The following is a 27,120-nucleotide window of genomic DNA, read 5'->3' as shown; positions in this document are numbered from 1 at the left end:
GGGGTGAGAGGAGGGCTGATGGGAGTTGGAGTCTTTGAAACTACTGAAGGCACACAGGTTCCCCATCCCTGTTTTAAGGGATTTAGCTACGTCCAGACACCAATGCAAGACATAGCTAAGCAGTCCTTTTCTTGGTACTCCTAAGTTTCCATGTAAATTTATTGCCCAAAATAGTTGTCATAAGTCTAGGCTCAGGTGTGTGTGTGGGGGGGGGCAGGCTAAGCCAAACAAGGACGGGGGACAGGAGGTTGACATATGGCTGAGACCAGGGAACAGAGGGTGGAGAAGGCAGCTATTTACCCCTCTTTAGAACTGGCTGGAGAAACAGGACTTCTAGCTCCTTTCTTCCCTCTTGGGGAAGTTGCACAGCAAAGCAATATAAGGAAAGGGCAGCAGCCCACTGAGAGGAATGAAGGAACCAGAGACAGAAGGGGAAGGGGAAGCCTGGCTGGCCAGGACCTGGTGGGGCTAGGAACAGAGTTATCCTCCTCGGTGCATCGAGCATCTCATGCTTGGCCCTCTCTCAAGGCACAACAAGAACCCCAGTGCTCTTCATTGTCCCTTCCCTGCTCCCAGCCTAGAAAACCAAAATAAGTTATGCAAAACGCTAAACACTGACAAACTAAGCAGGCAAAATGTAAGTAGTTCTGCATATTTATATCATAGAACTCAGCTCTTCATGGTTCAGAACTGCCTGCATACATAATTTCTTTAGTGTGGAGCACAACCAGGGCACAGCACTCAGTGACTACTGAAGGACAACTCAGATTTTAAGCAAAGACTTCATTCTCTTACTAAGCAAACTTTAATTACAACACGGGAATATTCAGTGACAAACCTAGGCATGCAAAACATAACCAGGGATATGAAATCAGGATAAAACGAATAAAGCCAGTAGAATGGATAAAATATCAGTAGCTAAAGAACAGTGACCAACAGCTACTTCTTCAAGAGACTTTCTGATGAAGTTACATATCTGAGAGGGAAGTCTTGATCTTCTGTCCTCTTAATTCATTTGCTCTCATACTGTGGTGCATATATGAAAGTCACAACACTGAAACAAAAAAGCTCTGGTAAGCTTAAATGAATTCAGGATAACACTTTCCATGTTCAAGCTGGCAGGAACAAGGACACCACCAGCAGCTTAGATTCTCCTGAGGCTGATGAAAAATGTCACTGTAGCTCCCAGATTCCCAGTCTTTCATAGGGTACAATCCTATGCACCTTTATTTGGAAATAAGTCCCTTTAAACTCAATGTGACTTACTCTGAGTGATCAGATGCACAGGAATAGCTGGATTAAAGTGATGGCTAAGTAAATTAGAAATGTGGGACTTCCGGTCTGTCGCGGCGGAGAGAAGGACGCAGGGACCTCGCGCGCCGATGTCCCTGGCTTCGCGGAGGGGGGGGAAGTCCGCAGAGCGAGCGGATTCCCCGTAAAAACACCGGGTAGAGAGTCCTGGTGACTCACGCGCCCAGCGGTTGCTCCGTTTTTTGCGGATCCCCCGCTGCCCGAGAGCTCAATAGAGCGATCGAGAGCCGGCGGGGTGGAACCGCGGGAGCCATTTTGGGCTATATCTTACCTCTGAGAAGTGAAGCTCCGAGTCCTGACCCGGCAAGCGGCAGATTCTTCCGAACAAATTTAAACTTCCAAAAAGTAAGTGGAATTGTGATCACGGACTTTAAATTCGTTAATTGGAAAAATAGGAGAGGCTTTAAAGAAACGGAAGTCGGTCTCTTCCTAATGGAAAACTGAGAGGCGCTTTAAATAATCTTAAGCTGAACGACAAAAGGCATCTGGGACTGTGGACCCGAGAGAAAGAAAGACTTTTTTGAACCCTCTCAACTCCCGAGTCCGGCACCCCTTGAGGTACAGCATTATTAAGGGGGAGAGTGCTTTGACAGCTGTCAAAAGCTGTCAAGCTGTCAAAAGACTGGGTGGATTTATTGTACTGTTGCAATCAGTAAAATTTGTCTGAAAATGTGGTAGAACTATTTAATATTGGAACTAAGAATGGAGTTGTGATTGAGTTAAAAGACAAAGGAAAAGAACTGCCAAAATGGAGTCGATCGTCTGAGGAAGGAATTTTCCAGCACCTCTTTGTTCTCCACCTCCTGTTTGTCTGCGGTCAGGAGAAATATGAAAACAAAGTACTCTCGAGCCTTCCAGGAGGCTGTGCTAAACTATCTACAAGTATGGGAGGACATCTATAAGGAACGGCAACATCCCAATTTACCAGCAGTCGAGGATGAAGTCCAAGTCCAGGATTTAGAGGAAAATTTGATCTTGGACACTGTGGAGATTGAATCTGGATGTCAGGAGAAACAACTAGTTGAAAACCTTAAAGAGGACTTGGACTATAAAAAACATGTTGGGGATGAAGCAAAGCATGGACTTCAAAAGGAAGAAAATCAAGTAGAACAAGAAAATGAGAAGCAAAGGTATTTGAGGATTAATGGACTTGAAGATCCTGTAGGGGTTGAAATGTGGAGTGATGTTAGGGAGGAATGGGAAAGACAGGGGCAGGGGGGGACAAGGGTCTGGAGACGGATATGGGAAAGAATGGGTGTGGGGTGAATATTTTAGTTAAAAGATTTTGTTTTTCGTTTCTGAAAGACGGTTTTTGAAATTTTGGCCTGTTAACGGAAATGCTGATCCAATTGGGGGGAAAAGACTTAGGGAGAGGAGATGGAGTGTAAAAATGAATGGAAAAAGTTGTGCTTTCTGGAGGGAATTATAAGAATGGCTTAGGAAAGAATTTAAGTTAATGTAAATTTTTGAAAGTTAAGTTAGGTTTAGGCAGAAAGCTGCCTACTCTCCTTTCCTTACTCTGAGATACTCAGTGACAGGGAGTGCTCAGAGGGGTGAGGAGGGGATATAATGGAACCTTGGAAATGCTGTGCCCCACAGGTTTCTCTTGTGGCAGGAGGGGGCCTGTGGGAGGGCAGCATGGAAAAGGAGGAGGGTTGAGTTAATATTATAAGAAAAGGATTCTAAACTGAAATAGAAAACCCGCCATAAACTTTAGATTTTGTTTAAGGAAAACCAGGAGGAAGACCACCGAGGAAGTCACAAGTATAAGGTTAAGGCAATAAGAATTGGGGAGTTAAAATTCTCCCCTATTGTTGTTATGTTTGTATTTGTTTAAGTATACTTATGAATGAGTTGGGGGAAACCAATCCTCAGAGCTCCTCCATTCCTGTCCTCTCAGTGGCAGGGGGGGGGGAAGAGGGGGGAGGAGGGAGGCCAAACCTAACTTACAATGGACCCCTTTGATTCTCAAAGCACACGGGTTTCACTGGTGGCAGAGGTGAACCAGTGGGTGGAGGGAAGACGAAGGGACAGTGTTATATTGTATGTTTGTGTAGTTTGTTTAGTTTTGTTTGTAAAAATTAATAAAAAATTATTATAAAAAAAAGAAATGTGGAACTATTATGGGAACAATGTGATTTGAGTCAAAGACTTCATTGATCTTGGGAAACTATATGAAAAAACCTTTCATATGAATCTTATGACAATCAATGGACCTTACAAAAGCATTTTTTTCAACCTGTTATGCATTGATTCAAAAGATTATTAATTCAGGTTTGTGTAACTGAGTTTATTCCAAATTTTACTGTCAAACAATTTCTCAATAATGGCTTTTTAAAAAGAACTTTAAATTCAGCGTGGCTACCAAGATTTCATGGGATGACCTGAGAAGTGCTACTGTGGTGCAGATCTCTTTACAAAGAAATTTGGTTCGAGATTACAAGGGAATTTACAGAAAAGAGCACACTTACACATACATCTTATTCAATATACTAGAATTTCATCAACCCTGACCCAACAACTTGGACAAATGGCATGAGCACGAGGGCAAATACTATGGAGGGCATTGCATTTTATCTTGTTTCTTTGCAGATTTCTATTTCATTTCATTTTAAAATTGCAGTAGTAAAAACTAGTTGTTTCCACAACCTAGTGTCCAACTTGTTCCACACCCTGGAAACAAGATGAGCAGGACAATCCAGTTTATGAACATATTTGGGTAGTCATAACTACAATATATGTACTCCAAACTTCTATTGACCGTTACTTTACAGTGCACTACTTTTTGTGAAGAAACAAGACCTGTTTCTTGGAAGGGAAGGAAGGGGACAATTTGCACCCTGTACTCCTCACGTTTATCCATTCAACTGCAAATAGGGAATTCTTTTGTAACTGGATTTTTTTTAAAGAAAAGAATTGGAGCATCTTGTATCAGAAGCAACATCCGATACCATAAACTGCTGCAGTAACAGTGGAATCTGATTAAATCAGATCTTGTCGCCAGAGTCTTTAAGTTGAAACATGTTTGGCATACCACGTACTGCGAAATGTTTTCTTCTAAGCATCATTTTGAGGCTTGGCCTCCACCCTTTCCCCTTTCTTTCTTTCTTTCTTTCTTTCTTTCTTTCTTTCTTTCTTTCTTTCTTTCTTTCTTTCTTTCTTTCCTTTCTTTCTTTCGTGTTCCTGTCACTTTGGTGCTCCCTCCTTTCCCCTCCTGCTCATGACAGGAATAACAACAAAGTAAGGCAGAAGAGGGAAACCTAACAAAAGGCTGTTTATGGGATGAGGAATGCACATCTCCCCAACTTCCAGCTCAAAACCATCATCTCCATCTCAGGAAACCCAACTAGTCCAGGAGAAGCCACCTCTGTCTTCATAGTGCCCTGTCGTATTTCCAGGGCACTGCTGTGGCCCTTAGGCCCTTTCTCATCTTCCTTGAGATATCGGTAGCGAGGGGTTCAGGAAGTAAAGTGAAGCAACTGCAGCTACTGAAGCTTAACTCGTTGGGGGCAGATGAACTCCAGTGCAAGGTGATCCAAAAACAGGCTACAGCATGGGGGAAAGTTGGAAAACAGGATTTCAAAGGCACGGCTGTCAATCAGCAGAGTCGGTGCCCTTTACCGTGCTTTGATAAAAATGGTACCGTCAGGGGTTGTTGTTGCACATTCCTTCTTTTCAGTTACCGTCTCAACCTCCCCGGAAGCAGAGACGATGACAACAGTTTTAGAGGCCAGTGTGGCTTTCTCCTTCTCGGCAATGGCTGCACACACCGCTAATATCTCGTCACTTTCAAAATCGTAATCTGGGATTGCCTCCTCTGAAGTCTCTCCCTGAGATGCCGTGCTTTGCGTCCCAGTCTCAGCTTTGGTTGCTTTCTTCTGCTGCTGTAATTTCCTCGCCCAGGACAGATCTTCGTTCCACAGTTCAGGGCTTAGTGGACAGATATGCAAGGCAACCTGGAAACTTCGGATGGCCTGTAATGGTGAGCAGGGACACAACACAGTGAGAATTTGCCCACATGAAACAGACACAGTGGGCACAAGAGAATAAGTCACATCATTGAGCAAAACACAGGTGATGTTTCATAAATGCCAATAACAGTCGTTACAGAACCTGATATTTTCAAATAGTAAGGTCCACAGATCTGACTGCTGAACTTATGGGATGTGGCCAAATCGCTGCCACAAACTCACTGGTGGCTTTGGATAAGCGTAATAATAATTCTTCACATTTATAAAGTGCAATTCCAGTCTTAGGGCGGATGCCCAAGATCAGCTACAAATAAGGGGAGAGCTGAGAATTCGTGTGAGACTGTGATTCTAAAATCTGCTATCTTCCCAGATCATAGAAGGGAAACCACGACCTGCACTTCTTATCTGTAAAAGCTGAATAAAGCAGCAAGGGTGAATAAAAAATTAAAAAATGCATTACAAAAACAATCACATCTTGCACATGCATCCGCTCCCTCCAGTTTTAGGGTATAAGCACCAGCTGTTTTAGATACTTCCTTACAATGCAAAATAAAGAAGGCATTGTTTTGCATGTTGGTACATTGGCATTCAGCAGATTTATACTGTTTAGTGACTCAGAAGCTTCCACATATAGACATTGATAGAAGGCATTTCGTTTTATAGGCCTCTGTTAAAGCTATTGGAACTGCTTATAACAGAGCTTTCCTTCTGCCACTACAAAGGCAGAAAAAACAGAGCCAACTAATTCCTGCCCCAGTTGTCATTGCAACATATGCATTCCATATGGAGATGGATTGGTCCCAGCAGAAAAGAGCTGTGAACCTTGTGACTTCTGTGAAAGAAATGCTGAATCCCAGATAATAACTATGGCATGTTTGTTTTTCGTCTTGAACAACTGCCTTTGGTTTCCAAGGAAGAAAGGAAGAAAAGTGGGTGACAGGGATTTGCATCTGAAGGCTACTTGCCAGCACTCAAGTTTCTGAACATGCTTGACACGGCAAATGTTTGGAACCGTGTAGCTTAATTATTTCAATGTAGCACCAGTCAACAGCTGTTAGCATCAAGAGGCTGCGGAACTGTGAGTAAATATGAAAATATCCGAAGTATTACAAAACAACACAAGACCGCTTTGATTTCTTTCTTTTTAAAAGTTCCTCAGGGCATAGGTTTGTCACTGTATAACTTGGTCAGTAAAGTACTATTTGCTTTTATGAGGCTATAAATTGTATTACTAAGCACCTTTGTTCTAACAGTATATCTAGACTAATGCCTGCTATTGGATAAATGAACATTTCCAGAGTCAGATTTAAGCCTGCCAAGGATGCTAAAATGTAACAGGATTAGCATACCATTAAACAACCTGGCCCCCACAAGTCATTTAACTCTAGCCCCTGCCAAAAACATCCTGTAAAAATCTGGATTTTCAGAATGAAGAAACTTTGTTTGTTTCAGGGCAATGCCTGAAAGCTAAGATACATCACAGAGTAGGGCTGATTACAAAATCAAAACTGGGCATGATTTAGAGAGAAACCCTGAAATTATATTGGTAGGGTATCTACAAGAATGAATTAGAAGAGACAGATGCTTTATTGCAAATTTATCAGCCGTGGCAAAAACAATCCTTGCCAAAGGTTGAAAATGGAGAGAGAAATTTGGTGGGGAGACAAAGTATAGTTGGCTACGTGAATGGTAAAATTGCTATCTGTTCTAGAATTCATTCCTGCACTAATTTAATGGAATTAAATTAAAATAAATGGCCAATTCTCTCTCACACACACACACACCACCCGCTTTCAGTTTCAGGAATAATAATAGGAAGGGAAAAGCTACATAACATGGCCTGCAACACCTGTGTTTCAGCACCCAGGACTCCACTTGGCACTACTAATCCATTGGAAGTCACACTAGGCACCTATTTGATAGGGAGAAAGACGATCTCCTTGCAGCTCTATCTCCCCCCACTTTCTGCCTGAACTGCTATCAACTCACCATTTCCCCAACAGTTCCAAATGTGTGTGACCCACATGGCTGGGTCAAAGGATGGGCTCCACACAAAGGGCCACACCTCTCTGCATGAGAGATACCTCATAGAATGTATCCAATAGGAAGTGTCTTTCGCACAGTGTAAACAGAGCTAGGAAACTTATTACTAAATGGCTTTGTATGCATCACTTACAACAATATGTTTACTTGCATTTGCAACTCCGGTTATTTAATGTACTGTTTATTATTATGCGTTTATTACACATTAGTAAACTATTTCTTCTGCAGGACCTCGAATTACCTGTACAATTGCTCTATTGCCATCAGTAAATGGCTCCCTGCAATACAATGGTAATACGGCCAAGCAAATTTTCTATTCTCTATGTTACTTCGTTGGAGTCATCTCTCATCCCCCAATCAGTATGATTGGTTTTATCATGCTGTCAGATTAGCAAAACTTGACAACATGCACATTTGATCAGAATCATTATTATTTTTACACACAAACGCGCGCACACACACACACTTCAGAGTTTTCATTTGGAGCTGGAACGAACCCTAAGGATCATCTTAGTTCAACCCCCTGCAATGCAGGAATATGCAACTTGTCCCATACAGCCCCATACAGCTCAAACTCGCAACCTTGGCATTATCAGCACCACACTTAAACCAACTGAGCTATCCAGCTTGCTTATAGATAGTAAGACAGTCCCTTTTGTGCACAGACAACATATTTTATGACAATTATGTTTTCCTATGGTATCTTTGCGACATGTAATGTGCATGTGTGGTTTGGGCATCAATCCAGGGCATTGAATTCGGCTGTTATGCCTGTATGCCTATTTTCACCTGTGAAATATTAGGTGGCATGGGGAATGAAAGTTTTTCTGTCGTGACCTCTGAATCCAGAGACACCAGCTAGGCAAATGGATCATGTTCAAGACTCTGAACCAGCTGATGGAGATCAGGAGAGCACTGCACCTAAGACTATCAGGCAGGAGCCCCCAGCAGAAACTCCTGGACCAACAGGGGCTGTAGGGCTAGGGTTTAGACCCAAATAGGAACTTTTCCACACCACCACATGCCTCTTCATCACACTTCACTAGTCCCTGCAGGGCAGGGAACACACTGGGAGGGAAGCTATGGAAAGAAGGAGGACGGTCAGTCTTCAGACCTGAGGATTGGCCCTTTAAAGGGTGGAGCTCAAATGAGGCAGTGCAGAGCAAGTGGCTTAAAGGGTCTCAGTTTAGTCTCAACCTGAGCAAGTGGCTCACTGGGAGCTCTCCACGGTACTGCAACTTCTGACCATCCTTGCCTTGCCTTTCCTCCTCCTTCTCTGTGAGATCCGGTGTGGGACCAGAAAATGATACTTAACACCCACTATATATTATTAATAATGATAATGATAATAGATGGAAAGCATAAACTGACTAGCCTCCCTCATGTTATCAGGTTCCAAATTTGCTACTAGGGAACTGCACTCAAACTGATGTGAAGATGCTATTCAACTTCCTGGTTTATGCTGACTTTTTCTTTTGGCCTACATTTTCACACTTCTTCCTTTAGCTCTTCTACAGCAGACCCAATGCAAATAAAAGAACTGCCTTTACATCTGTTTCTTTCTACCCTAAGTAGCTTTCCCCCCAAACAAAAACATCCAAAAACTAACAATATTAGTATAAAAATCACAAGATGCTGAAGCTGATCTCTATCTATTCTAAGAACAGGTCTGACGTATTTTGAGAAAGCATTTTTATTTCGGATCATTTCCAAGCTGCTGAAACGAATAAAATTTCCTTTGTTCTGCTTGCCTGACAAATGGCAGAACAAATAGCATCTATTTCTTCAAATAATGCATAAATTACGCTGAAGCAAAGTGCTTCTTTGAAACACAAGGGATATTTTCTTATTACTTTTCAAATGGATGATCAGCAGAGAACTCTGGGATTGTTTTTGGAATCCTCCCATAAAGGCAGCCATAGTCCCAAAAGCTTTTGGCTATTTATAAAAATGAGAAAAATTGCTACATTTCATCAAAAACATCACAAGCCCTCTCCATTGTCGCCCAGGGGTGATTAGTGGAATAATCTATCTATAGTTCTCAAGCCTGTGTGTTTGAAACTTGCTTGTTTTTAAAGTTTTTAATTGTTCTCTTTGGGATATCTGGTATTCTGATCTAAGGAAGTTTATAAAGATGATTTCATGCACTGTGAAGGCCACAGCAAGATATAGCTGTATGTCTGTAAACAATTTGGAGTGGAAGATGAGCCTTTCTCCTTTTTAACACTTACCAGTGCGATTTCTCCTAATCCAAGTTGAGCACGTCCCAAAGTTTGCCATGCCTCCCAAGAATGGGGATCTCTTTGGACAGCCATTTCTGCAGCATGCACTGCAGGGAACATTTCATGCAGAGACATCAGCACCTAGGAAGGGGATACACAACAGAACAAACCGTAAACTAACCAATTATATCGCAAAAATACAAAAAGAGTTCAAAAGGCGAGTATGCAGAGGGGCTTGCAATGTAGATGGTTCTGGGGTCAGTTAAGAGGTAGGTAGTTACCTCCAAAAGAACTGTCACAGAATCCTAGAATTTTACAGTTGGAAGGTACCCCAAGGGTCATCTAGCTCAACCCCCTTCAATGTAGGAATCCTGCTCCCAGCCATCCCTGAGTGGGCTTGAACCACCAAGCTTCTGGTTAGCAGCTAACTGCACCACAGGGAAGAGGGTTGACTCTGAACTGCACTGATTTTTAAAAGCACATAAATGGAGTCATACTTACGCAATTTGGTCTTGTCCTAAATGCTTTCTTTAAAAGCAACACAGTAGTCAGTTTGACGGTCCGCTTTATCAACCAGTTTTGTAAACAAACTCATTCCCATACAAATACCAGTTGGGATTCCAATGACCACCACTCACAGAGAACTCTGTACAGTCATACCTCGGGTTAAGTACACTTCAGGTTGAGTACTTTCAATTTAAGTACTCCGAGGACCCATCTGGAACGGATTAATCCACTTTCCATTACTTTCAATGGGAAAGTTCGCTTCAGGTTAAGTACGCTTCAGGTTAAGTACAGACTTCCAGAACCAATTAAGAACTTAACCTGAGGCATCACTATATTTAGCCTGAACAAGGGACTATCAGAATGAACCACCTACCCAGAGAAAATTGGATGAAGCCTGGAGGAAAGAACCAAAAATTATCAGTATATTCAAGATAACTAACACGGCAATCCCAACCCTTGCTTCTCTTGCACTGAACACATGGCTGACAGCATACAAATGATTAATGAAGACTAAAGTGGAATAAAGCAGTTATTAAGTGGGTCCCAGGAGTTCATATTTTTTAAAATAAAATAAAAAAGAATTATTTTTAAAATGATTATACTGTCCATCTTAAAGATATGCTCAGTTAAAATGAAATTTGAATGTAAGACAAACAACCATACAGAAATCCACATTGCGGTCAACAAAAACAAAGGAGACGGAGGGTCAGCCCCTCATTCCCCAGCCCTTAAAACTGAGGGCAAGTCCTCAACCACCACAACCTTGCACACACCTCTCCTGCCTCTAAGTTAACAACTTGAAGATCAAACGGATACTTGTCTAAGGGCTACTTTTGTCCCTGAGGAAGCTGGTTGCTTACTGCCTATCTTCAACGTTTTCTCTCAAAATCAAATCTGGAATATTCAATCAAACTGAGCTTAAGAATGCTGGCTGAAGAAATCTGCATGTTGAGGTCAAGCATGGTCACCAGTATTTTACAAAGTTATGGAAGATACCATGGTCCGAGAATTAGCTAGTCCTCACAAGCATTAGGATTAAGCTCCTGGGTCTACAAGACAACATCCTCTGTTTCATTAGGATTTATTGGTTGAACTCATAGTCCTAATTTTAGACAAACTACTCCATTACTCAAGCTCTACAATATGTTCAGCTTTTAAATTTATGAATATTTAGGATTGTTATCAACATAGACATATAATTTCCATCTCATGCAAAAACACTGATCTCTCCAGTAACTACTAGACCTTGAGTTCTATCCGATTAAGTCATTCCCCATACCCTCTGGAGCAGATATAGGTGTACAGGGGGAGAAGAGGAACAGGAAATTCAATGAGGGACCATAATAATAATAATAATAATAATAACAATAATAATAATAATTAATACCCCACCCATCTGGCTGGGTTTCCCCAGCCACTCTGGGCGGCTTCCAACAGAAAAATAAAACACAATAATCTATTAAACATTAAAAGCCTCCCTGAACAGGGCTGCCTTCAGATGTCTTCTAAAAGTCTGGCAGTTGTTTTCCTCTTTGACATCTGTTGGGAGGGCGTTCCACAGGGCAGGCGCCACCACCGAGAAGGCCCTCTGCCTAGTTCCCTGCAACTCGGCTTCTCACAACGAGGGAACCGCCAGAAGGCCCTCGGTGCTGGACCTCAGTGTCCAGGCAGAATGATGGAGGTGGAGACGCTCCTTCAGGTATACTGGACCGAGGCCATTTAGGGCTTTAAAGGTCAGCACCAACACTTTGAATTGTGCTCGGAAACGTACTGGGGTTCTAATTGGGTTCAACCATTTGTTTCTGGAAAGTTCTGGTCTCATTCAGCAATGAGGAAAGAAGCGAACCCAATCAGATTCACTGTCACTTTCACTCAGGCTCATTTTGTTTGCTCATCTTGTCCAAAGAGGACTTACGCAGGAACGTTGTACCAGCTGTCAAGTAGAAAATGCTTAACAGAAGCTTCTGTTTCATTTGGATGTTTGCAGAGATCCAAGTCTCTGCCAAGTATTAACTCTTCCCACAAAACATTGGGAAATGGGAACAAATGGGAACAATTGCAGGATACTGCCGGTTGTAAAAACTGGAATGTGAGAAGCTCTTCCCAGGACTTGTTTGTTCATCATCTAGGTCAGAACAATGAGCTCAGAATCAGAGTCCTTCTACATTACAGCCAAAATTGGAAACCAGCAGCTACAATAAAACTTTTGCCGTCTGCAACAATAACTTTTTTGCTGATTCTTCACCTTTGCCTTCCAGTTATAACTCCCATGAGACAGATGCAGCCTTGGACACAACAATTCTATATTTGATCTTCTGCACACCAACCAGTCGCCTTAATGTTGCCAGTGACAAATAACGTTATTGTGGCGGTATTGCTTGGGAGAAACAACCCATTCATATTTATCCGGTTGATTCAAAATGTTATTGATGCTAATGCAGTTGCCAACAGTCTTGTAAGTCAGGAGCGAAGAACCTATTCCCCCCCCCCCCCCCAAGACGAGACTGGTAAGTGAGAAGGCAGTGAATACAATAATGTGTGGATGCAGGCACTGAAAATGCGGTTCAGTGGGTGTGGAGTTGCACTTGGATATGTGAGCCCTTGGACAAAGCTACATGCCTCCCATGGTTATGGGGAAAGACAGCACAATAAGAGCACTTGCCGCATTACAAATGCTTCATAAATTAAAACTGCAGGCAGGGCAAACAAGTAGGTTAGGATGACACCATCTGGCAGGTTTACTAAAAACAGAGCAGGAGCCAAAGCAGTGCAGACACAGAGGCAGCCAGAATGTTTATGGCTTGATTAAGAAAGTTGTGAAAGCATCGCCTGAGCAATCGAGATGTGGTCAGACATCAAGAGATGTGGTCAGGGAGTTAAAAAGGGTCTCGGTTGAGGTGGCTGTGAAAGCGCTCATACATAGATTTAAAGATCTCGGACTCTATGTTTCTTCAATGCTGGTACCAGTTATTAACTGAAGAAGCTGTCTGTGTATTCAGGGATCTATTCCAAGTTTGTGAGTAGTGAGAGGAGTCATTTGTAGATAAAACAGCCATGCAAAGAAGGTAGGAAGAGGCAGCTCAGTGCCATCATATTCTGATTAACCACTGTCCCCTCGCCCCACCATCCCCTCTAAGCACAGAAACCAACTGCCTGCCACTACCATATGTCATGCATCCAGCTGGCTCCTAAGGGAAACATTGGCAGCATACCAGTCCCTGTCACCCTCCTGCCCTACACACACTACGAGTAGAGGGGATGCTGCATGTGCAATTAACCCAGAAAAACGCATACAGACTATGTGGGCTACTTTTAAAAAGTCTATCTGCTCTGTGTTTCACTTGCATTACGGCCCATGGTCAGAAAAAAATAAATTCACAAATTCTTACTCTGCTGTGGCTCTGTCATGCATTACCTGTGATTTCATCTCATAGAGGGTAGCATCTTCTGGAGTTAACTGAAGTGCTTCATCCCACTTCTGAATAGCCTCCCGGTACCTGCAAGTTGTTAAAACAATAGTTCATTCTTACTAGATTTATGGGTGTTTCAAAGGCCAGTATTCTTAGCTTTTCATTAAGGGACCAACATTGCTTTGACTAGATATTCATTCCAGCATCTCACAAATATAAATTAATATTCCATCCCACCACCCCATGAGACTCAGGGGTAAAAATAAAAAAAAGACACTGCAATTTCAATTTCTTATAACATGGACTCAGAATTGTGTATTTTGCCAAACATGGTTTAGTATGCATTTGAACAGATGCATGCAATTGCTGGGAATAAAGTAGGCCTCGGCATGTGACCTCTCAGCCAAATCTGGAGCTTACTCTACATGTTTTAGCCATTCCTGGGGCCAATGCAATAGCAAGTTCTCCTATGTCCGTTGCAGAAAATAAGTGACTGTTCCCCTGCTCTGGTGTTTGCACAGAACCCCTGCGCAATTATGCTCATGTCATCCTTTCAACTGAAGCAACTAGTTCAAGTGTGAAAATCTGAACCTGTGGAGATATACGCATGATAAAGTGCACAGAGAAGCCCTGATGGATAAATAAAAACTTTCTTTTGGACCTTGGAAACCCCCTCCTCGGAAGCGGCAGCAGAATCCGGATGACTATGTCTGAGAAAAATACGCACTAGAGAAAAATAGTGAACTGCATTTTGTTAGCTTCAAGCTGTCATCATAGAATCACAGAACTGTAGAGTTGGGAGAGAACCCCGAGGGTCATCTAGTCCAACCGCCTGCAACGCGGAAATCTCAACTAAAGCATCCATGACAAATCGCCATCAAACCTCTGCTTAAAAATGTCCAAGGAAGGAGAGTTTACCACCTTCCAAGGGAGTCTGTCCCACTGTCAAGCAGCTCTTACTGTCAGAAAGTTCTTCCTGATGTTTAGTCAGAATGTTGAAACAAGATTTTGATGAGGTAGTTCTTTCCTAAACTTGGCCACAAAACTGTGCTAGTGTGGTACTGCACCACCTTTAAAATTATGAAGGCATCCTATACAACCTTTTTGCTGTAGCAACTGTATAAATAACTAATTTATAGCCCATCTTAACATTCCACAAGTGCTGTTTACTTTAAATGGAAGGAAAAACCTTACAAAATGAATAATTATACAGTTTCATGATAAGTATACAATGAATTATAAAGAGAGTTTTCTATTTTGAAAGTGGTTTTTTTTAAAACAGAATTGTACTATTAACAGCTGCCTCACAACCATATATCACATTCAAATGTAAAACATGCAATCTTGCAATTATTATTTTTAAAGAAAGAAAAAACCACAGAAAAAACAGATATTCTTCTTCTTCTTCTTTTAAAAAAGGACAGAACATGTAGAGAGCTGAATGTTTGATGTGCTACTGAAAATATCTGGAGAATAAACAAACACCACAAGGCTTCAAAATTGTCAGGGCAATGGCTGATTAAAACCATGACTTTTGAGTTGTAATAAAAGTTAAACTCTTTGGGGGCTTATGTAGTCAGCAAAATGAATGAAAAAATGCAGGACATAATCCATGCCGAGCAAGGAGACAACATATTTTTCCATGTGCGGAATATGAATAGGAAAAAGAAATATTTGCATACACTTGAGGAAAAATTCAGCACAATGAATGAAGTGTTGCCCTTCCAGGTCAGAATCTGAAACATTTGGGTCTAGAGGGTACTACAGAGGCCTCAAACATTTTGCCAACACAAATGTGGAACCTCGGACTGTGAACCAAATTTGACATAGCATCTCCTCCTTTCCCTGCTGCCTCCCAATCATATGATAAAAATAGGGGTTGTGAAAACCCTTGGTGCCCCAGTGAGGCACCGAGTTCTGCCCGACATTGGAGGGGCTCATCGCGTGTGCATGACATCACACGTGTGATATCATGAGCGTTGGGAGGAGGCCTGGTGCCACTGCAGGGAGGCCCTGAAGATTGGGGGGGAGGGAGCTCAGCCCTGGCCCCACATACTTTGCAATTCCAAAGCATATCAAACACTGCGAAAAATAAAAACAAAGAATTCACATGCCGCCACTGAGAGATGTGTATAAGAAAGACTGGCATGGAAAAGTAAGGAAAGGTTTAAGCTATCTTTTCTAACTCTGAATTTCAAGCATGTTTCACCTATAATGGGACATGCTGCATATGCACACACTGACTCTTCACATCTCAGCCATTATGTAGAACTATCAGAGGGGTTTGTGAGACCTACATCATTGCCCAACTTGTTATTTAGACGAAGAGGGTGATGGGAGAGGATTGGTTTATTTGCTGATGATATCACAATGGCCTTTAAATCTATAATACAATAGCATTTTTCCTTATTCTTGTTCCCAGGGTGATAAAGGCATACTTTACCAAGAAAAGTTTGTGGGTTCTCCAAACACTACGGTACCTATTCACTTTATTTCTGCTTTCTAGTGGAACATATCCTGATCACAATGGTGGAAAAGTTCAGGTAAAAGACCCTTTAGGTTCCACAATACCATCTCCATGCCTCGGTAACATGACCACCTGCTCCCTACCAGATCCAGAAATCACCACTTGGCAGCAGAGAAATGCAAATGGGCTACGTCTCCATTTTGTTGCTTAAGATCAAGGAAACAGGCTGAGGGACCTCAAACATACACAAGGAGAAATTGTGGGACCGAAGCGAACCTCACACCAACACTGTTCTAGCCCCACATGAAAAAAGAAGGCAGCAAGGGAGGAACTATGCCAGTTATCTTCTGCTATCTATGGAATCAACTCAAGTCATCTGTGGAGTGCTGCTCCTTCCCAGGCCACAAAGATAATATCAGAAGTCAAAGGACACATGAAGCTCCTCTCCATGCAAGCCTCATCTCATCCAGAAACAGGAGCAAGGAACCACGGGTCCTTCCATCTGGACTGAGTTTTTTAATGTTACCTATGTGATTGCACAGATGAATTCAGACTCCTTTGCAAGGAAGTAGTATGAGAAGGTTATGAAAAGGACATTAATTGGCTTTGCTCTTACATAAAAGGAAACATTAAATAACATTTCCTTGTGAATAAGAACCAATTACCACCTCTACAAGCAAGCTGGAAAATTAGAAGCCTGAAAAACTCTCTCTAAAGGCCAATTTCTCTCTCTCTCTCTCTCACGCACACACACACACACACACACACAAGATTTGTGGATGCATGAGAACATAGCTTTGCTGGATCCAGTCACAGGCCCGGCTAGAAATGTACTGTACATACTTTGGTGCCTCTTGGCTTTAATACAGTTGATATTTTTAAAAATAGAAATAAGCACCAGTTCAATCTTGGTGGGGCACCATACCTAATATTTTATGCTGACCATTGTTTTTGGTAGATTGCTTGATGCACATCTGCACAATGATTTTTTTAAAAAGTGTCAAGCACATATCAGCATTCATGGTGGAACACTGCCAACAGCAAGCAGACTAAAAAACACAGATCAGACAGCATTTTTGCTAAATTTTAAGATATACAATATTAATCTTCTTTCTTTAAAGTAAGGTAGCAGATAAACAGACATGCCTGGAGACTACATCTGGAATGCCTGAAGTTCTCGTGCTTATATACAGGCAATCTACTTAACTCCAGCAGCGTCAAACATTTCAAACCATTTACACATGATTCCATGGACCAAATATTGCAGTAAGAATTCCATGAGCGCACACTGGGCTACATATTATGTTTTAGTCAGTTATATTGATGTAGCTGATATATTATCTTATATAATTATGATTCATCTACGTAACACTTTATGTGTATAGCAACAACTTTGATGAACATAACAATGATCTCTGATATATTCACTCGGCGGGAGAGGGGCATGAAACACACTCCGAGTAAACTTTTCCTGGTAGTCTTTGGTACTGCTGGAATTTTAAAGATTTCTTTCAAACCACTTTGAATATTTTGTTTTTATGCCACTTTTTTATTACAAAGAACTTCTAAAGTAAACTTAAAAAAGTAGATCAAATAGCTAAAATATTATGCTATTTTCACTAAGAACTGAAAACATTTCTTCCACGCTTCCAAAGTTCAGGCTTTGGTGAGCCTAAAGATGTTGGAAGCCACTGTAGGCACAAAGGTTTGCTTGATTTATTTAGAAAATTTGTAATCTGCTTTTGTTTTCCAAATTGAAACTGCCGTTACAAAACAATAAAAGTAAAATAATAGTAGTAGAACAACGAAACAGCAAAAATCCAGCAGAAAAAAGAGATACACTCCCCATTTCAGACATTTAGTATACCTGCTTTGAACACCTGGTCTGAGGCACCTCAAATGGGAGGAAACTCCATAGGCACAACAGCCGCCTCTGAGAGAACTCAAACAACCATAGATGGTGATCTTGGCTCTGTACCACATTGTTAAGAAGTTGGCCGGTCATAGTGCCTTGTCTCCCGCCCCCAAATACACACATAAAAGCTCTTGTAAGTAAGAAAGAGATCTTTATGCAAGCAAATAACGGTATAGGCTCAGCAACAGGCACAAGGCTCAGGAGCCATGCTTCAGGAGTTCAGGAGCAGGGCAAGAAGTTCAGAACTGGACAGACAACGAAACTGTCCCAATAAGTTTTCCATGCCCCATCCACCAAGGAATGTTGGAATGTGGGAATGTTGGAATAACAAATCCATGTTCTTTCATGCAGTCTGCCCCATCTGCAAAGGTGGCACCTGATTCTAGAAGACAAGACTGCACCCCCTTGTATGGGCTCCTGTTCAATCACTGACACCTCCAGTTCCTCCCCGCCCCCCATAGCTTCTTCAAACATTCACCAGCTTCCACTGGGCTCTCTGCTCCACCCATAGGAAAGTTGAGGGGAGGAGCCAGTAAGGTTCCAACTATTCAGGCCCCACCTTCTGTTTTTCCCCCTCCTCTTCTTTCAAGTCTGCAAATCCAAAGCCAATCCTGACCGCACTGCAGGGCTTGTGTCAACAGCATCCAAAGGAAGCAGCTTGCCCTGTGCGTGCCGCTTGTTAAAGGGAACTATTGTTTTTCTGTTTCAAACTAGTGCTGCTATATTTCTATGTGACAAAGAAACTGCAATATAATCTCCATGTCCAATACTCTGATGTGTAGGCACACAATAAATTAATGAAAAGCCAGGTCAAAGAACATTGTGTGAAGTTTATCACTCTTAAACTCGTCATAGTATCTGCTATCCGATAAGAATATCCTGGTACAAGCTTCCCAGGTCGATAAGAAGAGCAATATTATTTCCATACAAGTCAAATCTACTCTCAGAACATTTATAAACAAGGAGATCTCAGGAGATATCAAACTGCTGATGTCTGACCTGACAATGTCTGTGGGCGTCAAGGGGTGGGGGTGGGGAATGAGGTTTCCTGGCAAAACCAGACCAATACATTCAGAAAACAGGATAAAAGACCCCCCTGAAAAGGAAGCTGTTTTCTTCCTTTTATCTCTCACAAATGAGAGGTTCGCCTTTTTGTTACTCTTTTTTTTTTTAAGGACCAGATTTCCTCCTATAAAACACAGAGACACTGCAGGAGTTGGAGAAAAGATTTTTCTTACTGAAGGGGCTTATCTTTTTAATAGGCCATAGATTATATACATCAGTGAATGAATGGCCTGTGGCCACACCGCAAAAACCAAACACCAGCAAAAAAAAAAAAAAGGTTCCAAAAGTGACAGGACGTGGTACTGCTGATTCAGCTGGCAGCATTCTTCCATCTGAATCACAATTACTTATTACAGCGGGGATGAACTGTGATTCTGAGAAACAGTGCTGTTTGAGGCATCTCTTGGCTGAAATAATGGGCTGCTAAGTCTTGGGAGCCTAGGGCTTGCCGATCAGAAGGTTGGCGGTTCAAATCCCGGTGATGGGGTGAGCTCCCTTTGTTCGGTCCCAGCTCCTGCCAACCTAGCAGTTTGAAAGCATGTCAAAGTGCAAGTAGATAAATAGGTACCGCTCCGGCGGGAAGGTAAACGGCATTTCCGTGCGCTGCTCTGGTTTGTCAGAAGCGGCTTTGTCATGCTGGCCACATGACCTGGAAGCTGTCTGCAGACAAACACCAGCTCCCTCGGCCAGTAAAGTGAGATGAGCGCCACAACCCCAGAGTCGTCCACGACTGGACTTAACTGTCAGGGGTCCTTTACCTTTAAGTCTTGGTACTTTGGTCATATTCAATTGTGGGCAGGAAAAAGGTCGCTCTTAAAAGGTGTGAACTCAAGATCACTTAACACATCAGGGTATGTGAGTTTTATTGCTTTGATTTGATATCCTTCCTGCACCTTCCATTTCTAAGCTGTTGGTGGCATCTGATTAAAAATGGCCTGGCAAATTTTTGTTTGTTTGTTTAAGGAACAAGAAGAAAACCCCATAAAGCATATACAAAAGTAGTACAAAATTTAGAAATATATAAACATGTATTTCATAAACAGATTGTGATACAGCATAGCTAGATTATATCACAAATGATATCACCACTTTTGCAGGTCTGTTATAATACACAATGGGCAATACATTACAAGAAATCTAATGATGCACTGATGCTACAATACGACAACAGGCACACAACAATCCTAAACGCACTCGCTTGGAAAGCAAGTTACAATTAAATCAATGATGCTTGACTATATGGAGCCTCATGGAGCTATACAGCAGAATGTATGCATTCTAAATAAATAACAACTGTCTTGCACTGAATGTCATTAGTCTATCCTGAACAGTATTTTAATTTGAATGGAAACTGCTCCATATTTTAAAAGGCTGCTGTCTACACATGCATTAACACATCGGGAATCTATAATATTTGGTGTCTTAAAGAAGTTTTCATGTCACTGGCAGATGTAAGAGAGGAGTAGGGCAATCAAGGATATAGACCCATGGACAAAGGGAGGGTTCAAAACCTAGTTTCGCCTATTTATTACTGCATCACAATGACAATGGACCCATCTATCAGGAGACAAGAGCTGCAACTCACAAACTGGGTCTGTACAGAAAACAACACTATCAAACAAATTATGAGAGAAGGCACTTGTCACATGAAAACCAGCCTTATGCATGAGAGAACCTTGTAAGAACAAGTCCAGAGATATCATAGTAACTGCTGAAATGGAATGCATCAAAACAGAAACAAAGAAAAATTAGGAAACCCTGAAAAGATAATAATCCATGTCTTTGAACCCAATGTTGATGGCGTAACTCTGGCCACAGTCACAACAATGGCCTCTATTATCCGAAAAAAATAAGAAGATTCAAATGCAAGGCCCAACACAGAAAGGATGCTTTCTTATCCAGAGACAGATTACTGGGTCCATCTGGCGCAGGATGATTCGCACTGATTAGTAGAGAGTCTCCAAGGTTTCAGAAAGGTGTTTCTCCCCACCCAGCTTGAGGTGCCAGGGACTGAATCTGACACCTTCTGCATGCAAAGCAGATGCTCTGCCACTGAGGTGCAGCCCCCCCTCCACCTAAGAGGACAGACACTCCTGACTGCTCCACAATTTTCCCATAGATCACTTGAATGGAGCTGGCAGAAAACCAGGGGTCTGTGGACTATAATTTGAGAGCCTCTGCCCTAGACCCTGATTCTATCCCCAGGGCCCTGCAGAAAAGCTGTGAAACTTACATTGGTTTAGACCACGCATCCCCAAACTGCGGCCCTCCAGATGTTTTGGCCTACAGCTCCCATGATCCCTAGCTAACAGGACCAGTGGTCAGGGATGATGGGAATTGTAGGTCAAAACATCTGGAGGGCCGAAGTTTGGGGATGCCTGGTTTAGACTAAAGCGTAGTATGGGGGGGGGACCTGGCTTTCTCTGGACAATGACACTCACTTCTTTCTGAAATGCCCCCACTCCCGCTTAGCTCATTTCCTGTTCAGTAACGATCATTCTCTTGGGCATCATCATGCAATTTAAAGCTGTGTGCGATTCAATGAATTCTACTTCTGTACAGAGGATTTGGTCATTTAATTTCTCCTGAAAACAGAGACGGCTCATTCTTGATTTCAAGAACTTTTAATGGCTGGAGGCAGGGATAGCTGCTTTGCAAAGATGAGCCACAAATAAATGTCCCACCCTTCATCTCTTTTGTATATATTTTATAGTTTAGTTCCCAAAAGGTATTTCCCTTCAACTATATTCTACTACTGCCATGGTAACCAGTAGCACTGCAAGTACATTTCATTTCTCCTTAGAAGCAATTGTTGCATTTGTGCTTTATTACCCTGGACAAATGCTCTTTGGGGACCCACCGCATGAGCTCATTCTTACTCTTCCTTGGAATCACTGGAAACAACCAAGACTTGTTATCATCATAATAATCAGGGGGTTGAGTCTCCTAATGAACAATTACTGTTCATTAATCAAGTGCTGCTCTGAAACATCTTAGGTGACGGGATCTCTCATCATCTAGTATAGGAAACAATTCCCAAACACTTACAAGCATTCTCCGAACATGTAACAGGTCACGTACAATATCCAAGTTTGTCTTCAGAAATAATGTACTAGCTTAGTGGGCTCCAGTGATGTTAGCTCCAAAGCTTGTGCAGTCTCCCCATTTTATTCCATAGAAAGAGTTTGCAGCTTTTACAGTTTACAGGCTTACAGATTTTTAACGCCTGGAACTACCATCCTTATGCCATATCACTTACACAACAACAACTCCCCACATTTGCCATGTTCAAAAGAAACAAGGGTCCAAAAAGCATTACGATTAATATGCATACTGTACAGCTGATTTAGAACATATGCAAAAATATGTACATCACTGCTCTTTATTGGTATTGCTAATGCTATGTTTTTATGGAATGACATGTAAATGAACAATAAATAAATAAATAAATAAATAGTCTACACAATTAGTAAAAATAACATAGTAAAGATTTTCCTGGGCTGAACCTCTTCAGTCTCCAAGCACAGAAATCTCTACAAGGCACAAGGCACTTTTTGTGTGTGAGAAATTTACATACACACTGGGGAATAAAATAAAATATTTTGGTAACTCAGCAATATATATACAGTGGTACCTCGGGTTACAAACGCTTCGGGTTACAAACACTTTCAGTTACAAACCCCGCTAATCTGGAAGTAGAACCTCGAGTTGAGAACTTTGCCCCAGGATGAGAACGGAAATCGAGTGCCAGCAGCACGGTGGCAGCGGGAGGCCCCATTAGCAAAAGCTAGTCAAGATGTGTTTCAGGTTAAGAACGGACCTCCGGAACGAATTAAGTTTGTAACCCGAGGTACCACTGTATATATATATATGTTACAATTGCAACAATCTGTGGAAACCTAAATGCTGATGTGTGGAGGATGTTTAGGTTGTTTCTAAAAGTACTCCATGTTTTCCTGTAAGCACACTAAATAAAAACTTTTCTTAATGTCCAAAGCCTGATATTTTGAACTCAAGTTTCATTCTGATAATGAAAGCTATTAAAATCAGAAAAGATAAATCTATAAATTATTCTGATGAAAACCTTTGTATACTCTACAAATTACAGTGAAATGATATTTCTTGTATGGCCTGTAGAATCTCCAGAATTATGTGTAATCAAAAGCAAGCCCCAATATGTTCAATGGGTTTCCTTCTAGGCAAATGTATGACTACAGTACTGCTCCAATCTTAACCTTGTGGGCTGCCCCAGTTTGATATTCTCTGCATACAGCAATCTAACAAGCCTGTTCTCCCTGCTTCTGCAGATCACAAGGTCTGAATAATCACTCAAAATGGTACTCCATCTTAAATCTACTCCCATCTTCTGTAGAAAGCAGTATGGCATTCTCTTCTCCAGATATCATCAGCCTTTTCCTTCAAAGAGCAACCAATGAAGTGGAGTTGGACAGGAGAGTACAGGGCACAGGGAAAGTTCTCCAACATATTGCGGAGTAGGTAGGAGCAAAACTTGACACAAGGGCTCTGCTTTCCGGAGCAGAACAACATTTCTTCTAATGAGTTGCTTGCCCAGATTGCTTTAACCACTTGGGACCCAAGTCACAGTATCCTACTGAAATTGCAACTTAAGCTACGCTTAAGCCTGCATGCTAACTGCATGCCATATTCTTAACTGCATAACATTATTATGTGCTATTTAGCAGCAAGTACATTTCTCTTGAGATTATTTGGTTCATATCACAATGAACCCCCCTTGTGGTCTGGATGGCCCTCGTGGTCTCTTCCAACTCTATGATTCTATGATTCTATGATCATATTACACTCATGCAAGATGTGTCAGCTTCCTCAACTGATTAAGCAACTCCAACAACTTTGTACTCTGTCAACGTTCCCCACATTTAAAAGTAATTGGTATCCAGGAAAGAACATAATTTCATTACTATCAAATGATCCGGCATCTAATGTACCTTTAAGCCAAGAGATAATGTTTTATTGGTATCATAACATTCTACGGAAGGAAACACGTGCTTGGAATTAGCAACCATAATGGCTTCAGATCTCAAGAAAAATGAGGTTCTTTACGCTGTTCCCATATCAAACACAAACTGATTGCGTAATGTTAAACAGCTCTGACCTCCATGATAATTTTTTAATAACCTGAGCAGCAATAAGTACACAGGAAGCAAAGCTGTTAACAGCGTTTATGTCTATCAATAGGCCAACAATTACTGCAACACACTATATGTGGGGCTTCCATTGAGCTTAGTCTGAAAGCCATGCTTAGCACGCAATGCTGCAGCATGATCACTGACAAGATGATCTTGCTCAGAGATCTTACACTCACTGCCAATATGTTATTGGAACAAATTTAAAGTGTTACTATAGGTATATAAAGCCCTCAGCGGCTTAGGGCTGCCTCACCCCATATGTGCCCACTTGACCACATAGATTTAAGGATCTGGCACATTTACAAATGCTACATAATATTAATTCCACATTTGCAGGAAATCAATCTTTTAGCCTGGCCACACATACATGTTGGAACTCCCTGCCCATGGGTGTTAGAGAGAAGTCCTGGCAGGGCTCAGATGAGTGTGTGATGGAGGCAGAGAGGGCGGAAGGCTGACCCAGGAGAGGGGCCAGCAATTTACGGAGTTTGGTGCCATCCGCGAAGCAGGAACCAAGATGGGGGGAAGGGGAAGGGTCTGAGCAGTCAGAGACATTAAGTGGGGCACAGGATATGTTGGGAGTGGAGGAAGAGGCTGATCAGCCAAGGGGTGGGCTGGTTGAAACCCCACCATCTCCCACCCCACTAGAACCAGAAAGGCCTTGAAGAGGGAAGTGCAGCGATGGTTTCTGTGCAGAAGTCTCAGGTTACATGTGTGGACTCCATTAAGCAAGGTTACAATGTAGGTCAGAAATGTATCCACAGCGGCTAAAATAACTCTCTCAGTTTATTTCTAGGCCTCCTATCTTTCTATTCTTTTCAAAGATCTTGTTAATCAAGAAATAATTTAAAATTGACCCTATTTCTAATCCTCAGGCACCACTGTATTAAAGAGGTCTTTACCACCATCTAGTGGCTAGTCAACACTACTACTAGATCATGGGGGGGAATGTTTTTTAGATCTGTACTTTTCTTTTGACCATAAACAATGGATCTTCCCCCTTCTCTCCCCGCTCTGGCCCCACACACCCCTCAAATCCACTCTAGAGGGTTGGGGGAACCCTCAGAACAGATTTAGGTGGCACACAGCAGAGAGGAAGTTTTGTTGCCCAGCCAACACAACCTATACACCTGAAAAAATCCATCATAAGATTTTAATTTTTCAAAAACCATCATCTTTACCTTTCATTCTCAGCCAAAATTGCACCTTCATCCTTCAGATGTTTACTTTTGGTCACACAGTCTTCCAGGAGAAGCCCCTTTTTTCTTTTAATGTCATGGGACCATTCAGCTTCATCGCTGTCAGCAAGATCCTGCTCATCAGCAGCCTGAGCTTCAAATTGTTGAGATGTTACCTTCGACACCTTCTCACCAATCTTCCTCTTCCACCCAAAGGAAGCCATTTCGGAAAGCTTTTGAAAAAAATGTAATTTCAACCATTGGCACCATTTAGTTTTCACACAAACCATAACAAATGACAACTGAAATTAGTTGCGACAGAGGCTAACTTGCTCAAAAGGGACTGATTTATGCAAATGAATTCTGGCCATGATGCGACTTCCACTTGTAAACTTTAAAGACTTGGAAGGTCTGCAATTGGCACCAATAATAACATTAGGAATAATAATAAAAATGGCAACAGAGGAGTTGCCACATGTATCTAATAATTAATGGGAGGGAATTCCAAAGGGTAGGTTCCATCAAATATAATAATAATTGTGACTATTACAAGGATATTTGGGCCACCTTTCAAGCAAAGCCTAAAAGGGCGAGGGAAAGATCTACTTCAGGAACAAGGGGGTAGGGAAAGGAAGACCAACACTGGGATTGGCTGGGGGTCCTGCCACCCAAGGCAGTCGCCTCACCTTGCCTCATGGGTGGGCCAGCACTGTCCCTACATCTATCAGAGAGGGGTGCAATACAGGGGCAGGGAAGTATCAGTAAATGGCAATGGCTATTATGGGGTGGGGTGCCGGGAAAGAAAGCTGTACCTCCAAACTTCCACTGCCTCCTCAACCTCCCTCACAGAAAACAGAGAGGAAAAGTGGAAGGCTTTAAAAGAAGGTGCTTCTCTCCTTCAGCAAGCAGAGAATAAGGTGCTCGGGCAGCCATTTCTCTCCCTTGAGAATATTCTATCCATGTTTAATTGCCTTTTTAATGACACCCCGCCCGCCCCCAAGCGCGCGCGCGCGCCCTCTATGCTTTTAGCGGTTTTTATCTGTAACCTGTAACCCGCCTTGAGTCCCTGTCAAGGGAAAAGGCGGGTATTATTATTATTAGTATTATTATTATTATTAATGCAGAGGGAGGGGCGGAGGCAAAATCCCCAACTGAAGACGGGGGGGCGATATTTACCTGAAGCCCCCTCCCCTCTCCAGCTCTGTCACAGTCCGAGCCGGGTCACACCTGACTTTTCAGCTCCCCGGAAGCGGGGACAGGGAAGAACCGGAAGCAGCCGCGCTCGGCAGGTTTGGGAAACCAGCGTCTATGGCAGTCCATGAGGCCACTTCCGGTCTAGAACTCAGGAATGCGTTCGCTCTCCCCTGACGGTCTTCTAACGCGACTCTCTCGCTCTCTCAGGGCTGGTAGAGACCATAAAGATTTCTATGGTAGAGCGGCGACGCTCTGCGCCAATCGCGGCGACGCTCGACCTTCGCCGTTGCATGAAACTGAGAATTCCACCCTTCCGATCAAGAGCATGCTGGGTGTTGTAGGTCAAGGAAGGCAGCAGCGCCCTGGTGCGCCACTGGCTGTTTGGTGGGGTTGTTGTTGTTTAGTCGTGTCCGACTCTTCGTGACCCCATGGACCAGAGCACGCCAGGCACTCCTGTCTTCCACTGCCTCCCGCAGTTTGGTCAAACTCATGTTCGTAGCTTCGAGAACACTGTCCAAACATCTCGTCCTCTGTCGTCCCCTTCTCCTAGTGCCCTCAATCTTTCCCAACATCAGGGTCTTTCCCAGGGAGTCTTCTCTTCTCATGAGGTGGTCAAAGTATTGGAGCCTCAGCTTCACGATCTGTCCTTCCAGTGAGCACTCAGGGCTG

The 27,120-nt window shown here is 42.4% G+C and overlaps 1 protein-coding gene across 1 annotated transcript; it reads right to left on the bottom strand.

Annotated features, from left to right (window-relative positions):
• Window positions 1-786: 786 nt before the first annotated feature.
• Window positions 787-26,501, bottom strand: TTC33 (tetratricopeptide repeat domain 33). The gene is made up of 5 exons (XM_035100432.3): window positions 26,434-26,501; window positions 25,261-25,490; window positions 13,470-13,551; window positions 9,557-9,688; window positions 787-5,285 (listed from the first exon to the last, which is right to left on the bottom strand). Exons 2-5 carry the CDS (start codon window positions 25,479-25,481, stop codon window positions 4,929-4,931), a joined length of 792 nt encoding a protein of 263 aa, XP_034956323.1. The 5' UTR covers window positions 25,482-25,490; window positions 26,434-26,501; the 3' UTR covers window positions 787-4,928.
• Window positions 26,502-27,120: the final 619 nt, after the last annotated feature.

This window comes from Zootoca vivipara, chromosome 10 (genome assembly GCF_965207765.1).
Source record: "Zootoca vivipara chromosome 10, rZooViv2.hap1.1, whole genome shotgun sequence".
NCBI classification, from domain to species: Eukaryota; Metazoa; Chordata; class Lepidosauria; order Squamata; family Lacertidae; genus Zootoca; species Zootoca vivipara.
Note: the sequence above shows the minus strand (reverse complement) of the source record. Positions and strands in the feature narration are given on the sequence as shown.